The sequence below is a fragment of the Myodes glareolus genome, chromosome 1 (assembly GCF_982192425.1).
Source record: "Myodes glareolus chromosome 1, mMyoGla1.1, whole genome shotgun sequence".
Lineage (NCBI taxonomy): Eukaryota > Metazoa > Chordata > Mammalia > Rodentia > Cricetidae > Myodes > Myodes glareolus.
In genome coordinates, this window is record NC_142026.1 from 89,665,930 (window position 1) to 89,684,201 (window position 18,272).

Sequence of the window (18,272 nt, forward strand, 5' to 3'; positions counted from 1 at the left end):
ATAACTGACAGGGATCCAAGTGTTTCCCACACATTGTCTCCTAGTACGGGTTTATGAGTTAAAGATACAAAAATCCCTATCACTTATAGCATTCATATAAATTAGCATTAGATCTCCCCCCCCAAATGTTACCCTATATAACAAGTTTTTGTTTTGTTTTAGTTTGGTTTAGTTTTTCCAGACAGGGTTTCTCTGTGTAGTCTTGGTTGTCCTGAATTCACTCTGGAAACCAGGTTGGCTTCGAACTCACGAAGATTTGCCTGCCTCTGCATCCTGAGTGCTGGGATCAAAGGCATAAACCACCATCGCCTGGATAAGTATTTTTTAATAACACATATTTGGACAAAATGGAGTTTTGTGCCATACGTCATTAGTGGCAAGCTTTCTGTGTTGTTCTCTACTGTGTTGCATGATTTCTGATTGTGAAAACAAAGATCAGAATCAGCTTTCCAGCCGTGGAGACGTTATGAGGACCCATCGTGAACCCTGAACTGCACTGACCAACATCACCTAGGGTCATTCGCTGACATCTGGTGTCAGTTACAGCTTTGACACGGGAGCTGGGATCCTGAGGGTACGGATCCAATCCATCACCAGCCTGGTGGCTTCCAGAGCCGAGCCCCAGTGCACTGAGATGCCCCCACTCCCGTGGCCATAGTTGTGGACCACAAGCAGCCTCTGTCCCCCTCGGACTAGGATCTCCTTCTGCAGACGCACACCAGGCCGGCTGGGCCTCAGGCCTACTTTCTCTCTTATGTTGTGGGCTCTGTGGAGGGAGGGTTCAAGAGCACAGCATCGAGAAAAAATCTCTCTGCTAAGTTCCACATCTGGGGACAGACTCCAGTCTCCTTTTTGTCTGGTTCCTCCCAGGGTTACGTAGGATGTACCAGGGTAGATGTACGTCAGGCCACTCCCGTCTCGGATGAAATTTTTCACCCAGGGGGCCTGGGCATGGAGCACTTGGCCCCTTACAGGGGAAATCATGGAGTCTCCCACAAGCTGTCGGCTTCCTAGTCCTGAGCAGTTGACCACGATGTCAAAGGATGGTTGCAGCTCCCACAAGTCTTCTATTCTCCTGGTGAGTAGGAGGCCTCCGCTTTCCTTTAACCTGTGAAAGAGAGACCAAGGTGAGCCTTAACCACCTCTCACCACTCCCCAGAAATGAAGGACAGGCCTACAGGAACAACAAAATCTTGGGAGCTTCCAGAGCTCCCAGCAACACAGTCTAGTTACATCCTGGGCCAATGAAAACTCTTATGGTTGGTCCTAAAGGAAAATCTATTATGGAAATCTAAAACAAAGAAATCATATGTCTTGCTCTTAAAACATTTTGCAGAGTTCTTATATCTAAATGCAAAATAAATGCCAAATTGACTCAGTTTAAAGTGTGCTTTAAACTGTCAAACACTTCTTGTTCAGACTCTGCTGCCTCCGCATCCCGTCACGCATTGTTCGGCCTTGCGTGTGCTCTGTGTTAGTCAGCTTGCTCTGGTAGCTGGCTGCGCTCTCTGCCTCTGCCTCTCTCTCTGTCTCTGTCTCTCTGTCTCTCTGTCTCTCTGTCTCTCTCTCTCTCTCTCTCACACACACACACACACACACACACAGAGAGAGAGAGAGAGAGAGAGAGAGAGAGAGAGAAAGAATGTTTTCACAAAAGGAACAAAATATACAACTGATGGAATGAACAACAGCTTTTTTTTTAGTGACCAAATTAGTGACCAAATATTTCACTAATGAGAAGGAACGGCTCAGTAAGCCTTGTAATCACCATTGAATTGTAGGGTAATATACACAGCACAAAACCTCACTACTTGGGCCATTTTTACGTGTGCAGCTCAGAGGTGTATTGTAAGCGGCAGTGTAAGCTCACATTGTTGCACAACCATTGACACCACCCATCCCAGCAACTCTTTTCATCTCCAATGTGGAAATTCTGTAGCCATTAAAAAAATAACAACCCCAGTAATCTCATCATCTTAATCCCTTGTAATCCTATAATCATATTTCTAGGTTCCTTATAGGTTACAGGGGATTTAATATAAGAGACTCTTGGCAGTTCTGTACAACAGATACAGGTTGGTGATCTAGAAGCAAAACATTGCTAAGGAGGACAAAAATATTGGAAGGCATGATGCCCTTCCTCAAGGCTAGAAAGAGAACTGGAAGGCAGTGTAGATAGCTGACGCGGTAAAGTTTAATAAACGGATACAGGTATGTGCACAATCACACACACATACACACATGTACATACACATGAACACACATATACACACACACGGACACATATGCACACTCACACACATGTACTCACACTCACACACACACACTCACATACATGCGCACACACACACACACACACACAAACACACATTGGCTCCATCTCAGGAGAACTCTGACAAAGAGAGTGGTAGCCCAGAGACGTCCATCTCCCTGTCTGCTATCCCTCAAGCACATCCCAGAGAGAAAATGGGGAAGTGAAGATTGACAACAGAAACTGGTGTGGGTGCCTGCGCCCTCCCTACCTCTGGGAGAGCAGAGGCGCACACGCGGGTTCTCAGCACACCTCCTTTCCGCGCCAGATGAACAAAGGTTTCATGCAAAGAAAAACCCAAGTAAAAGTCAGAAACTTCCAGATGTAGCATAGAGACAAGCCTAGACGGCGGTATTTTAACACAAGAAAAGACTGACATTCTACTCTCTAGCTGGAAAGTTCCACTGAAACTTGCACTGTGATTTGGAAGGAACCGGCTTTGGGCACTGGTCCCCAGTTCTAGAAAAATTCACAAGTAGAGGAGAGTAAACAGCATGGTCGCTCCCGGCATCATAGGCCCCGACAGCAGCTCAGTCAGCCTTTGGGAGCGGAGTTGCGTCTTCTCCACAGCTCAGCAGAAGGTGGCTGCTGGTCAGAGCTCAGCCCCTTACTCACCACAGCCTCTCCCACTGGAGGGACCACTCCCACGCCACCACTGAGCAATCTGAAGGACAGCTGGAAACCTCTGGATTGGATTCATGTATTATATATTAAATATTTACAGAAGGCCCAGCTGTGCTAAGCCCTCAATAATTTGAGCCTGGAGTGTACTTTCCATTCAGTCCAAGAGGTGGTTTCAAGCACTAATTTTCACCCTATGTATCCTAACTTGTTATTCAGAAAACCGAGGGAAGGCTACGGCATTTACCTGCGACAAGAAAACCAAGGACTCTGGCAACATCTTCACAGGGCCACAAATAACCAATAAAAACCTCTAGTGCAACAGAGGGATGAAAAGGAGGGAGGACAGGAGTTTCCACTCTCTCCACAGAACAATTTGGAAACAGATTTGTGTGTTCGATACACGCTAACGAACAGTGTTTTCAAACGTGAAGTAGTTCTCTCAGGCTGAATGCTGCAAAAGAAAGGAAGGAAGGGAGGGAGGGAGGGAGGAGAGAGAGAGAGAGAGAGAGAGAGAGAGAGAGAAGAAAAGAATGAGAAAGAGAAAAATTGGTGTTTTGTGGTGGCACTAACCGGCACTCTGTACTGCGTTTGTGATGTTTAAGAAATAAACACCAGCACCACAGAAGGATGGGGTAGGAAGAATATAAGAGCCAGAAGGAGGTGAGGAGTGCTGGGAAAAAATGTCTACTGGACACTCTACAGCTGTTGCAATCATGAACTCCCAGCAGCTGTTGGGAGCTGCACGAGCCTGGACCCATCAACATTTCACCGTGGATGAGGAGAGTTCAGGAGACCCCACCCGTCCTTTGGTAGCTGCTGGAGGAGGAGGAACCGCCCCTCCCGCTTTCTAGTAAGTAGACAACCCCCCACCCAGGTTCTGCAAGTAACTCTAAACTCAATGGGTCAGAAGAAAGAAAAAGGGAAAACACACAAAAGCAGAACAGGAGCTGTCTGGATGTGTTGTTTGGGTTTTGATTGTTTTTGTTTTTGTCAGCTTGGCACAAGCTAGAGTTATCTGCAAAGAGAGAACCTCAACTGAGAAAGTGCCCTCATCACAGTGTGCAGTGGGCAACCTGCGGGGCATTTTCTTGAGTGACAATTGACATGGGCGGGCCCAGTCCACTGTGGTTAGGACCATCCCTGAGCAGGTGATCCTGGGTTCTATAAGAAAGTAAGCTGAGCAAGTCATGAGGAGCAAGCCAGTAGGCAGCTCCCCCCATGGCCTCTGCATCAGCTCCAGCCTCCAGGGTCCTGTCTTCAGGTTCCTACCCTGCTTGAGTTCCTCTCTGACTTTCCTTCATGGTAGACTGTGGTTGGAACACAGAAGCCTTCCTGCCTGAGCTGCTGTGGCCATGTTGTTTTAGCATAGCACTGGGAAGCAAACAGAACAAGGGGTTTCAACAGAGGAGGTAATGGGGCTGAAAGCAACTGAAATGCATGACATGCGTGCATGAAATTGTCAAAGAAAAGAAAGCAGGCACCAAGGAAAGATTTTGTGGAAGTGGGGCATCCATCCCCCTACAACCTTGGTAAGCTGGTCAGCTTCCCTAAGCTTCCAGCCTTCCCTTCCTCCGTGTCGCTGTGAGACTGCCCTCAGCAGCTCACTGTGGAAATGAGAGGAGACAAAGTCTGGATCAGGGCTGACAAACGCGTGACACACCACAGCTGCAGCTGCTCGGTCAGAGCTTTCCCAGAAAAATAAGAAGGATGAAGGGTTTGCCACACTCCTATAGAACACAAGCCCGGCCATGTAACCTGTGGGTAGGCCTGCTCATATCTGCGTGACACTTATATTTAACTATGACCATGGAGACTCCTTAAAGGTTTTAACTAGCCCTTCTTTTGAACACTGTCTTGGGTGTGTTTTTCTTTTAATAGACTGCAGCTTCCACGTGCTGGCCTTTGAACATTATGTCCTGTCCTCGGCCATTCTAATCAGAACTCGGGGTTATTTTTTTCTAATTCAGGGAACTAAGTGGACCTACCAGTCTTGGGATTCCTGTGAATTCTTCAATTCACTGAGCTTATTTCCTTAACTAGGGAATAAGTCGTCAGGTCTGTGTGAGAATGCAATAAACGCAAATATTCTTCTTTTCTATTTCAGCAGCCCTTGCTGGGAGCTGGGATGAAAGCCCAACATGTCACTGGAGATGGGGTAGGTGATGGATGTACGGCTGGGCTTTTGGAAGGTTCGGCCAGACTTGCTGTACTGGGTCCCTCTTAAACCTCTTTCCCAGGAAGAGACCTGCTGCACATATCCAGACAGGTCACTCAGTCCTGTTTCAGTGTGAGCATGTGGTGTTACTCACCCATCACATATCTCCTCCGGCAAACACAGTAGGAGCCTGACACCAGTGTAGAGGAGGAAACTGTATCCAGAGGTCAGATGTTAACTTAGGTGACCAGATGCCTAGAAGTTACTTTTACAACCATATGAAGCTGCTATTGCAGCAGTTGTGGAGATCAGCTAGGGATAGAAAAAGCTCAATCGTTTTCCTCAGGAGAGTCTGGCAAAAGAGCGAGACCCCAATTTGCAAAAAGAGCACACCACGGCCCCATAATCCATGAGTAAAGGGAGCTCTGTTAACTAAGAGTGCTTGGGGGAAGGAGGGGCTCTGTGGGAGATACTACAGTGAGGACTGGCAGGAGGGAGCAGGGCCCTTTCGGTGAGGGAACAGGACAGGAGGGAGGGCACAGCTCCAAGAAGAGGCGAGCTAACTGCACAGAGCTACCAGCCATGCCCTGGGACCCACTCACCTGGGACCAACTCACTGAAACACCTAATGAATAGAAAATGAGGAAAGATAGGCATTTTAAATCACTTAAAATCCAGGTGGGCTCTAAGCTGCCAATTGTTCCTTCGAGGCAAGCAATACCTTAGTTTGTGAATGCTATCTCCATAACTGTCTGCCTTGTTATGCTATAAAGTGAAAACTCATAGCTGTAAGTCTACTCTGGAGAGAAAGTAGAAAGACTTGGTGCTACAGCTCTGCAGACTACATGCCATGGAAACTTCTGTGTCTTGGTCAAGAAGATGGAGGGTGGTACTGTGCACGTGCCCAGCTGGCATCTTATGCAGAAATCTGAGCATCATCCTTCAGAGGGTGCGGGCACCAATTCCCAAAGCATGGAGGAGGTCAGAGGCAGGGTAGGGCTGTCTAGAGTTGGGGTTCAGAGCCGAAGGTGCCCACCCTGGCAGGAGTAAAGATAATCTAGAGACATTTGTGCCTCTCATTTTAGCTATGGAACTAATGAAAAATGGACACCAAGAAATTGAGATTTCCCCAGGAATCTCATGCTGGGAGAAGGCTGAGACCCTAGTGTCAGATGGTGGAGCAGGTGACTCCTGGAAAGAGGTTTTACACAGCCCTGACTAGTTAGTCTGCCTTGCAGGAAAGACTAGAATTGGACAAAGGGAGAAAGGTAGACCACACCCTGACTGAGCTATTCGGCTATACATACCTCTGGCCTTCTATTTAAACCCAAGCCTAATTTTAGCACCCTGAAGGTCAATCTGGTTCTGGAGGGTGGACTAGGCCCCTTTGATCTTCTTCACAATGTGGCTAGACTGAACATCGCTCCTTTTTCTGCTTTTCACTGTCACTGGTGTGTTTAATTGGCTTATCGAGGATGGCGCCAATCCTGGTTTAGTAGGGCCACCAATAGCTCTGATCCTAACAACTCCAGCACTGATGGAGGACATCTCTCTCAGTAAGTCATCAGTTCTCCTCTCACTCTAGAATGGATAGAGGTGATTCTGGTGTGGGGGGGGGGGTGGTCTCCAATGTCAACCAGAATGAGTTTTTAGTCCCCATGGTCAAACAGGTTGGAGTGGAGAAGAGAGACACAGTGAGGGGCTTGGAAGGAATATTGAACATGAAGAGTATCTGCCATGAAGAGAGGTAGGAACGGCCAGGACTGGGATCAAGGACAGGAACTTCATTAGAGAGTTGTATTGGGATTATTATATGTGCATTACTAACCAGCCTTCCAGCTGAATCCCTGCTCTCAAACCAAAGAATGGCACCTTATTATTAGAGTTTTTTTTTTTAAATCAACCATGTTGTCAATTTGTTCAAAAACAAGAACAAAAAGAAGCCTAGTTTAAAATTCAGTCGGCAAGTCATACGCATACAGATTTATAGGGGAAACCCAGTTTCTTCATAGCAACGCTGTCTGTCGCTATGCCCAACTTAAGTTCCCCTAGTTAGAGCTTTAAAATGGATTTTAGGTTTACGAAACAGCCAAATGCATATAGTCTAATTCTGCCCTCACAGCGTTTCTTGTCTGCTGACTGTTGCCCTCACTAACGTCCTCACAATAAACTGCCTGCTATTGAACAGCTCTCTGAGTGTCCACCCCAGCCTGGCACTACTCCATGAATACATATGAATCTCCAGGCCACACCAGGCATCAGGTGTAAAGCAGCCTCTGCTCCCTTGGAGGAGAGTATATGGATTTGGTTCAGGGCTTCTATAGGCAGATGGTCCTGAAGGGGGGTAGCCATGCTCCCTTAGACCATAGAGGAGGTGTCGAGGAATAAAGTCCAGCCAGGAAGATGCCTTAGAGCATCTTAATAAAAGTCACCCAGGCCATTATATCTGGCACACCCTTCACCTGTTCCCTGCAAGCCTTACCACCACCATCAGGAAACACAGGCAGCATCCTCTTGCCACCTTTAACCTCTCACTCCGTCCTTACCCACCCATGAAAAACCAACAGTGAACACATTCAACCCTATGCCGGGGCCCGCAGTCTCACACTCTCCTGACCAGGCACTGGGGAACAGATGTGGGACAGGAAGGCAACCCCTAAGATGGTGCTTCTCAACCTTCCTAATGATGCAATCCTTTAATACAGTTCCTCATGTTGTGGTCACCCCCAACCATAGAATTATTTCATTGTTACTTCATAACTGTAATTTTGCTACTGTTATGAATTGTAATGTAAATATCTGATATGCAGGATATCTGATATGTGACACACACCCCCCGCAAAGGGGGTCATGATCCACAGGTAAGAACCACTACCCTAAGGGCTACTTCAGTGGGAAGCTATGTTCCAGTAGACCCACTGTGCACTGGACACTGTGTACTGTGGACAGGAGGAGCAAGAATCTAAGGCCCTTGCAAGCTGGACAGACAAAACTGTGAAAGCCTGTCCCCTAGGTGGTGTGCAAGGCCGGTGTGTACTTTTATATAACATCCTAGGAAATCACAAGAGTCAGGCAGGTGGGAAAACACAAAAAAATATGCACAAAACTGGGGGATGCAAGGCCTGCCCAGAAAAAACAACAGAGGTGCCAATCAGTATAGGCAGGGAGGTCAGCGCTGTGCTCTGTGTGGGCCACCTCGGGGCCATGGGATAAGGCTTGGTGTCCTGGAAAGAAACCAGCTAAATTCTAGGCCTCCAGCACTGAAAGGGACCACCAGGCTTCCTAGATATCATCAAATGCAGGGTGGCTCTGGCCTCTTCAGGGTAATTTATTTAGGTAGGCTGCCTGGCAGGAGATGTATTGCCTCTGTGATTTATTTCCTGGGACAGCAAGCAAAAAAGCAGCCAAGCGGGTGACTTTACTGTCCCAAGATATAAAATATTAGCTGCATGGGTGATTAAACCTCTGAGGGCTTTTTGTGTGCCAGGTGGTTCTGGACACTAGGGGCAATGTTTGAGCAGGAGATGAGCTTTTCTGTTCTTGGAAAACATTAACAGTCTAAGTTGTAATAAAATAATATCTTTTATTTCTGGGTTGATGTACCACCCTAGCAGTTGCTAAGGCTGAAGTCATTGCTACATGGCATGCTGGAAGGAATGTTCCCTTCGGAATGAGGACACAGAAGGCTGAGCACTCACACTGTGGGGAAGAGGCGTAGGAGGCAACAGAACAGGCCCAAGTGGAAGGAACAGCAGGGATTGTGTGACTACCCATCTGGGTCTGCCCAGCCCACATAGTGAGCCCTAAATGTTCCTTTTCCTCACAGTGACATTGTCCCACTTTGCAGAAGCCTAAAGGGCTCCTCTTGGGCTGCAACAAGGCCCTGCCCCTGTTCCACAAAGCCTTTCATGAAAGAAAAGGGGTTAGGTAGCCTTCATCATCCACCATATTGGACATCTGGCCAGATGCCAGGCTCATTAAGTAGATTTAGAAAAGAAGAGAAAAGAAAAGAAAAGAAAAGAAAAGAAAAGAAAAGAAAAGAAAAGAAAAGAAAAGAAAACTAAATTTCAAAATCCCTCTGGTCACAAACATTTCAGACAAGGGTTATTGACCCAGTTCCCAGATTTGGGGATTGATGGATCCTATGTTTTTCAAGCCCCTAACCTCATGCAATGGATGCATAAACCAGCAAGAGATGCATTGATGCCTCTCAAGTCAAAACACTCTCGCTGTGTACCCTAAAAAGCTAGGAAGAGGAAGTGCTAAAAACCAAGACAAAATGAAAGGTTTAAGAACTGAATTTTAAGGAAGCAATTACATACTTTAGATAAGCCCTCAATTTCAATATTCTTATTCATAACCAAATTAATAATAACCATAGTAATAATGACAACAAAATAATAATAATGAAGCTATTTTACTAAAAAAGAGAAAAAAACTAAAAAAAAAATTATGATAAGCATAAGATTTTCTCTTCCAAAGAAGTAAAGTTGTAAATGCATTGGCTCAAAGCCTCCCTTTTCTGAACAAAGAAACTGAGATTTCTCAGTAATTGGCTTTTCTCCGAGGGAGTGAGGACAAATGAGGCACGAAGTTACCGTGAGTCCTTGCCACATGGACACTCTCCAGAGGCTTCCACAGAGCTCTGGCCATTTGTGAGCAGCAAGACAGTCAAAGAGAGCCCTTAGGAGCCCCAGAGAGCCCGCTGTGTGTTTTATGAACATCTGTGTAATAATTTATCATCATGTCAAACAGGAAAACAGGGATATTTCAACCAACCTTTTCTCCAGCCATGGGAGGTAGGCAGCAGTCTCACACTTCAGGGTTGTAAAAGCCTGACCGAATTCATATTGAGGGAATCGCTTCAGCTCAGCCTCGGTCATCTTTCGAAATCCCAGAACGACATCAGCCCAGAAAGGCACCTCTTCAGTGGGGACACTCCGAAACACCTGCCACCTGAGGCACCGGAAGAAAGAGGTGCTCCTTAAATTTTATGAAATCTTGTATTTTTCGAAAAGTGCATATAAAGTTCCCTGATGCATTTTAAAAACTTCACTTCCTGTAAACACAAAGGAAAAGATCAATTCTTCCATTCTCTTGGGTTCAGGCACCCGCCTGGCTGAGTTCAGATATTCTCCGCTGACAGAGGCAGGCAGGCATTTGCAAAGTGCTCTCAGGCTGGGGCTTTACTCAGTGGTGGAGCTCCCAGCAGGCATGCATCAGGTCAGATTTTCAATCCCCAGCATGGCAAAAACCAAATAGCATGTTTTTTTAAATCTTCAAGTTAATTTATTTTTCTCTGAAATGTTTTTGCCATGATTTCCCTTTTTGCATGTTGACTACGTATTTTAGAGGAAAGTTTTTTGCACAATACTTCATGTATAGAAGAAAAGGAAAATATAAGAAATTCAAAGGTTAGCTGATGTGGGATTCCCCTCTGTATGCTATGAATATGTTTTATTGCCATTGGTTAATAAAGAAGCTGTTTTCAGCCAATGGCTTAAAAGAGTAAAGCCAGATGGGAAATCCGAGAAGAGATGTAGAGGGAGAGTAGGGAGATTCGGAGAGAAGCCATGTAACTGCCGAAGGAGAAAGACACCCACGGAGTCTGTCAGAACCTTGCTGGTAGGCCACAACCTCATAGTGATATACAGATTAATAGAGATGGGTTAATTTAAGATGTAAGAGTTAGCTAGAAATATGCATAACCTAATAGGCCAAACAGTGTTGTAATTAATACAATTTCTGTGTGATTATTTCAGGTCTGGGCAGCCAAGAAATGAACAAGCAGCCTCCACCTACAGTTAGCCTTGTTTTTGAACTTGACATCTTAATTGGTTGGATTTTGTTTGTTTGTTTCTTTGTTTGATTGACTGATTGATTTTGAGACAGTGTCTCACTATGTAACCTTGGTTGTCCTGGAATTCACTATATAATCCAGGCTGGCCTTCAACTGATAGTGATCCTTCTGCCTCAGCCTCCTGAGTGCTGGGATTAAAGGTGTGCATCACCACACCTAGATAATTGGAAGGAAGCAGGTGTGTGACTTCTATGAAGTCAATAGTCACCAGAAGAACCTATTGGTGTGAGGAGACCACAGCACGGTGGGGGTGAATCAGTCTACAGTGGTGTTGGTGGTCAACAAGAAGCCTGTAACACCGAATGAATCTGATCAAAGTACATTGCATGAAATTTTCAAAGAATTAGTAAAATAATTTAAAACCTTAGATATTAAAAGAAGAAGAAGCCATTAACAGACTGTCAATAGCAGCTACATGTTTGGACTTTTTAAGTACTGGGCCGTTTCCATCAGCAATTGGCAATCGTCTTTACTCTGAAACATCAAGACACAAATCTGAAAGTTAAACATGTGGTTGTGAACATACCAGAGTTTGTGTCTCTAAGCAGAGCAATCCAACCAAAGCAGACCCTGAGAAGGTAGAAGTGCCGCTTGGGCATGACAAGTCTTCTTCCTCATCATTATGTGTACCCTGCCTGGGCTGCGTGCCCACCACCACAACTTTGCCACCTCCCCTTCCTCTCTTAGTATTCAATTCTAAAACGTTAACCATCCAGCCCCGGCAGTAGTAAGAATCCTCCTTGATCCCTATTTCCCCACACCAATAACTTTTTTTCAGGTTTTGAGACAGGGTTTCTCTATGTAGCCCAGGTTTCTCTATGTGGCTGTCCTGGAACTCACTATGTAGACCAGGCTGACATAGAACTCACAGAGATCACCTGCCTCTACCGCCCAAGTGCTTAAAAGCATTGACCTGACTTAGTTACTAAACCCCACTTAAATCCACTACTTGTCTCCTTACTATTCACGTGTCCTAGTCTCATCTCTCTTCCCCCGGATTAGTCTCTATACTGCAGATAAAATGTCTTTGCAATGCAAATAGGAACAGTTACCTCACTGTACAAAATACCCCAGTGGCTTTTCAATACTGTGGATTTACTTGAGTCCTTCAACATACCACAGTCCCCGGGGCCTGTCTCCTCTGAACCCTCTCTCTGTCCCTTCACCTGTGTTAACTTACTCTCATCTCGAGGGTTTCCTACATGGCTCCCGAGGGGTTCCTGGAGCAAGTTCCTTCTCCTGATATATGAGTCCATAGCTCTCTGCACTCCAGCCTCTGGTAACGGGTGCCCCATTAGTAACTTGTGAGATTTACGACATTCCCCACAGATGACATTCACTTGAGAACAGGACTGTGTCTATCTTTCGTAAAATTCACTTCACACATATTTATTAAGCAATTACTGTATGCAAAAGTCCTCATTGTTGTATCCCTAAGACCTAGACGACCAGGTTCAGAGAGTGCTACCAAAAGTCTTTTTGAAGAAATGAATTGAAAATTAAAGTTATATCAAAGATACACAAGACATTTATAAAACCTTAATTTTGAAATGAAAGACTATTGGGACATGTCTGTTTCTAAATGTTGATGGATTCCTATTGGTTTTGGAACGTGTTCAGCATGACCGTAACAGTGAACACTATGCTTCAATATGGCTCAGCAACTAACCTTGGGGAGAGACAACTGTCATTTAAAAAAATGTTCACAGCTTGATGATTAAGCCAAACATGCTACCTTAGGTGTAGTAATAAGGAACGGAGGGCTGCGTTCCCGCCACCCGGCCAGCTTTACCCGAAATAATCACACGGAAACTGTATTCATTTAAACACTGCCTGGCCCATTAGTTATAACCTCTTATTGGCTAGCTCTTACATATTGATTCAACCCATTACTATTAATGCGTGTTGCCACTTGACTGTGGCTTACCAGGACGAGTCTAACCAGGGTCCATCTCAGAGAGGAGAGCTATGGCGTCTGCCTCATTGCCTTCTTCCCAGCATTCAGTTCTGTCTTCCCCGCCTACCTATGTTCTGACCTATCAGGCCAGGCAGTTTTCTTTATTAATTAACCAATGAAAGCAACACCTACATCATTTAGGTAGGGACTTTGAAAAAGTAAGGATATCACCATCCATCCTCATGATTATATGATGAGGGAATGTATCTTAGTTAGTTGCTGTGGAGAGATACCATGATCACAGCAACTCATAAAGAAAAGCATTTAATTGGGGCTGGCTTACTGTTCAGAGGCTTAGTCCTCCATTGTTGTCATGGTAGAAAGCATGCAGACAGGCGTGGTACTGGAGAAGGAGCGGAGAGTTCTATATTCAGATCCTCAGGCTGCAGATCACACTAGGTCTGGCTTGAACTTCTGAGACCTCAAAACCCACCCACAGTGACACGCTTCCTTCCACAAGGCCACACCTACTCCAACAAGGCCACACCTCCTAATAGTGCCACTCCCTATGAGCCTCTGGGGGCTATTTTTATTCAAACCAACATAGAAGGCAAAAAGAAAAAGAGCAGAAATCCTTCTGATAGAAGTATGCACTTAGAAAAGGTGTCCATGGAGCCTAGAACTTTTCGTTTCTGTCTTATGGAAAATGTTCTTATTTATTATATGTATATGCATGTGTGTCTGCACGCCTTTATGTATACTACACGCAGGCAAGAGTCCACAGAGGCCAGAAGGGCACCAGATCTCCTGGAACTAGAGTTCCAGCACGTGGATTCTGGGAGCTGAACCCAGGTCCTCTGTAAGAACAGAAAGTGTGCTAACCACTGAGCAATCTCTTCAGCTCCAAGACAGGTACTCTTAAAATAGTCTTGATAGACAGAATAGCACCTGGAAACATCGTCAAAGGTAAGCATGCACCTACTCTCCAGAAGGCTGTGTTAACGCATGGGATAGCGCAGGTGACAAACATCTTTTGTCACTTGATGACACAGAAACCTGCGTTAAAGATGCTAAAATAGTCCGTCACCTCTATTTAAGAGGATGTAGAGTGAAATTATCATGTTTTAAGTGCTATTTGTGTTCTCAAACCTCTTAAAGATGCATTTCCTCTCAATCAGATATTAACAATCAAACAGAAAGGTATTAAACATTGCAGGAGCTCTATTTTCCAACGGCACTTGAAGAGATGGCTTTAGGACTGGAAATGTGGTTCGGTTGCAGAGCACTTGCCTGGCATGCACAAGGCCCTGGGTTCAATTCCAACACCAGCCCTCCACCTACAAAACTTACTTTTGGGGGCCATCTCATTTTCTAATGATTCCCAAATAAATCAGACAGCTCTCTGCCTAAGGTCTCTGGGCCCTTCCATGTCACACGGCTTTGCTTTCCATCAGCTGCTCTGCCCTCCACCCAAACTCAGGTTTAGCCACTGTTTCTCCATATTTTCAAGCCACTTCACATTCCTTGAAGAAACTCAAGAAAATATTTTCAATAAGAAACTGCAATTGTTATTTATTGTTTATAAAAGCCAACTAATTCTGTTAAGTAGGGTTTCTCCAGTTTTCTGAAGCCGTTTTGAAGTCCTCCCTCTTACAAATACGTCCTGCTGATCTCTGGTATCTGTCTGTGCTGTTCTAATTCTACGACTCCAGATTCCTTTTCTTACCCAGACACCAGGTGAACGCCTGCATCCGCGGCTTCTGCAGACGTGGCAATGGCGGACAGGTGCTGGAAGGTCTCTGTAAACCACTGCTTCTGCGTGGGCACAGGCGTGTCTGCAGAGTCATGGAGAAAGCAAAGGGCAGCAGAGGGGAAATTATCGTGATACTAACGTACTCAGGGAGGAGCATTCAGACAAGATACACAGAGTTTTAGATGCCGATGTCTATCTGACCCACTCTTGTAATGATTTATTGATGGAGGGAAATAGACTAGGCAGGGCAGCCTGATACAGGAGCCAGAAGTGTACAAGGAATATTCCCAAGATGCCAGTCAGAGCAGGAATGAGTGTATGACTAGGAAATCCCACCAAGGACATTGTTGGGACAATAGGAAGAACTGAGAGACTCCTTACAAGTGGGCTGGAAACATAGACGGTGACCAGCAAGGCCCCAAGTCGATAAAGACATATTAGTAGCAAGACTTTTAAATAAATCACTGGTTATAAAACCAATAAATATCCCTTTAATATTGAATAAATAAATATTTCATTGTCATCAATGACAAGTGTGGTGGTATGAGTACAACACTCTCTTCCAAAATTGCAGACAGGCTGCTTATTTGGAGATAAAGAAGTAATAATTGCACTACAGAATTCTGTTAGACCTCAGTGGACTGCCCTACAATGACCTATGTCAGTGGGAAGAGCTGTTTTAATACGCATTCCCATGTTGCTGCCCCTACACCCTAAAAACAGGAGAGTGGCTAAGAACCATACGCTACAGAAATCATCCCCAAATAACAGACAAGTCCAATTCAACTGTGGATTGAGCATGCATGGTGACCTAATACATACTCAAGTGCCAGTCAAACAAAGCTATAGCAGCCAGAGTGGCAGGAATAATTGCAAATGCAGGTGGGTGATGGCTCTATGTAAGGCACTGCTTTGAACTCTGTGAATATTAGCTCATCTTATCCTCACAAGAGGCTACCGGATAGGCATGGAGCAGTATTTATTACTAGTGCTGCTGCGAATCACGTCTCACACAGAAATATGGGGAACAGAGCAAAGCCTTCCACTAGCAACAGAAAGATGAAGGAGCTGGTCCAGGACACCAAGGCACTCAGCCACAGAGAGAGCAGAGGACCCTGTGATTTGGGTGACAAAGCCCCTCCTTTAAAGATGCCCCAGTACACCAGGCAGCCTTCAGGCTCACTCACTTGGGCCTGGTATAACGCAAGGGGACTCTGAACGAGGATCACAAGAAAAGCACCTAGTGCAAAATTAGCATCTTGCAAATTGATCCCTCTCTCACCTGGATACGTGTGAGGAATAAGTATTCCAGCTGCTACATTGCTGGTGGTATCGGGAGAGAACTTGTCTGAGATGACGGTAATGGAACATCCGGGGACCACCTGGGATATGCACACGGCAGTTGACAGTCCTATCACACCAGCGCCAACGACTGCAATATGCACGGTGTCCATGGCCTGGGAGGAGGGAAATGCAAACTGTCTACCTTGTTTAGGGAATCACTCTGCCCAGATGAAGCCCGAGGCGACAATTCTTTCCTTACATCAGGCAGCCCTCTCGGAGTAAGACTTCCTTCTGGTGCTCCCGTGGGTGAAGCCCAGCAAATCTCTAAACTCTCACTCCATGAAATAACAGTGTGAGCCACAAGGTCTCTACAGGCATTAGTGACCAAGACAAAACCAGCCTAGCTCTGCCACCACGCTCACCACCAGTAATCCCACGGCGTTTGGACGCAGCTTTCTAGTCACTGTGCGCTTGCATGAACTTTTGCCGCCATGGGCACATCCTAGGGAGTGCTGGTGAGGTAATCAAGGCCTGGGAAGGTGCTGAGCTGTGACCTCTGCTCCTAGGACCCGCTGGGGAGCAGACACAGAGGCACTAGCAGAAGCATTTGTGCACATCTGTTTGGAAGGATAGCATCACGGAGAGCTCTATTGACTAAAACCCTTCTTCACAGCTCTGGAAACCAACCCCCTCTTCCCTGCCTCCTGGCCCCCATCACTGTCTCTTCCTGCTCTCAGAACTCTGGGCCTGAACTGCCCGACCTGGACAGCACATTTTGAAAATAAGGGAAGCTGGGATTCTGGCTGGACTGTGCCCTGAATGGTTCTATAAGATGAAGGAGTGGCCCATGGTCTTCCAGCTTCCGTGCCCTCATGAAGACGAGACCAAATGCATTCTTATCAGCTCCAGAAGTGGTAAATGAGAGGCCATGGAGGCTCTCTCCCAAACAGGCCTCTTGTGGGAGGGCATGGGGAAAATGTAGGTTCCAGCTGCCTGTGGTGGGTGCCCCAAGGCTGGCATCTGTGTGGGAGGTGAAGAGGGCAGCAAAGGCTTCAGTGCCCTCCCCTGGCAGCCCCTACCTGCCTTCGCTTCTTTGTCTTGCTATATCTGCTCCCTGCCCAGCTCCCTCTGCCTGACTCAATTCCAAATTAAAGGAGGCGGGGGAACCAATGTAACAATTATTCCAGTTAGTCATTGCCACTTTAGGGGGCAAAGTTCTAATACCCAGCCAGCTGTTCCGGCTGTCAGCATAAAAACCTGCCCTTGGCACAATCCCTTCTTGCAAAGAGCAATGGCCAGGGCATTAGGTCAGGTGGAAACAACCCTGGCAGAGGCCATGAGCTCTGGCTCTGGGGGTTCTCTGCTTCCTCCCTCACTCTGCAGAACTCCCACTGTGAGCCTCTGAAACCTTTCAGGGAGCTTTAGCCTGTGCTGTTTCTACTACTGAGCTGCCTGTGTGCTTCTGAGCAGGCAAGCTGAGACGCTAGACTACCAGAGCTGAGGGGAAACAAGAAGGGTTCCAGGCTCAGGACAGTTCAGCGGAGAAGGCTGGAGACGCGAGGGGGAAGTCCTGGAGCCCAGCGGTGTAATAGAAGACAGACAGCCATGTCCTCGCTAGCCCCGCTATTTCACAGTGGCTCTGCCTGGCCCAGCAGCTTTCTCCACAGCTCTGGTAAGGGCACAAGGACGAAAGCCATCTGTGACTAAGAATAAACCAGTTGCCAGGTAGGGGAATTAGAGATAGAAAGAGAAGAAGGATCCTGGTATGGTGGGACTTGTCAATCTCTGGCTCCAATCCCAAGTCATACCTGCCAAACTCCCAGAGTACAGACAACACGACCCCTAAGCCAGAAGTGGGGATTCAAATACCTCTGAGAAGGCTGCCTTGTATCTCCCGGAGGCCCTGGCACCAACACTTGTTTTCCGGTGACCAGTTAGCCTGGTTTCCTAAGAGACAGAGAAAACAAAACTCCTTCCCATTGGGGAAATGATTAAGCACATTCTCCCTATGCTCACTCTCCATTGGCCCTTTCCGCTGCTGCTGCTGCCTTTGGCCAGGAGAGAGGCGCATGCAAGCTCCGTGGAGCCACATCCCTGCCAAGCCTGCAAAGGAAGGTTCATCCCCCATGGCCTGTCTCTGTCTGCCTTCCAAGCACTTCAGCTTGCCACCGCGCCGGGGCTTCTCCGGCTCATCTGTTTGTATGGTAAATAACAGTGACCTGTCCGCCTTCCAAAAAGTTCTGGCTAGAACCAAACCTGTTTCCCCGTTGCGCTGTCCAGAGCTGTGTGCCATCTGCCGCTAGGTACCTGACTCTGGTGGGCAGCTGCAGATGGTGGGACGATCAGGGCGCGAGGCAGGAAAATGCTGCTGATAGCTGCGGTGCCAGC

At 46.5% G+C, this 18,272-nt stretch overlaps 1 protein-coding gene across 2 annotated transcripts; it reads right to left on the reverse strand.

Annotated features, from left to right (window-relative positions):
- Positions 1-307: 307 nt before the first annotated feature.
- Ddo (D-aspartate oxidase) lies at positions 308-17,910 on the reverse strand. 2 transcript variants are annotated; one of them, XM_048425298.3, is made up of 5 exons: positions 17,754-17,910; positions 15,883-16,057; positions 14,574-14,682; positions 9,870-10,046; positions 308-1,108 (listed from the first exon to the last, which is right to left on the reverse strand). In XM_048425298.3, the coding sequence occupies exons 2-5, from the start codon at positions 16,052-16,054 to the stop codon at positions 541-543; spliced, it is 1,026 nt and encodes a 341-aa protein (XP_048281255.3). In that variant the 5' UTR covers positions 16,055-16,057; positions 17,754-17,910; the 3' UTR covers positions 308-540. The 2 variants fall into 2 exon arrangements, with proteins under 2 accessions (XP_048281255.3, XP_048281257.3); XM_048425300.3 differs by lacking the exon at positions 17,754-17,910 and adding an exon at positions 16,144-16,313.
- Positions 17,911-18,272: the final 362 nt, after the last annotated feature.

What these genes read in the sequence shown, in the direction of transcription:
- Ddo (XM_048425298.3), bottom strand. Translation starts at nt 16,054, where the DNA reads ATGGACACCGTGCATATTGCAGTCGTTGGCGCTGGTGTGATAGGACTG. An exon ending in TATTCCTCACACGTATCCAG is followed by an intron (nt 14,683 to 15,882) that starts GTGAGAGAGGGA and finishes ATGACTCTGCAG; the next exon opens with ACACGCCTGTGCCCACGCAG. An exon ending in GGCGTTCACCTGGTGTCTGG is followed by an intron (nt 10,047 to 14,573) that starts GTAAGAAAAGGA and finishes CCGGTGCCTCAG; the next exon opens with GTGGCAGGTGTTTCGGAGTG.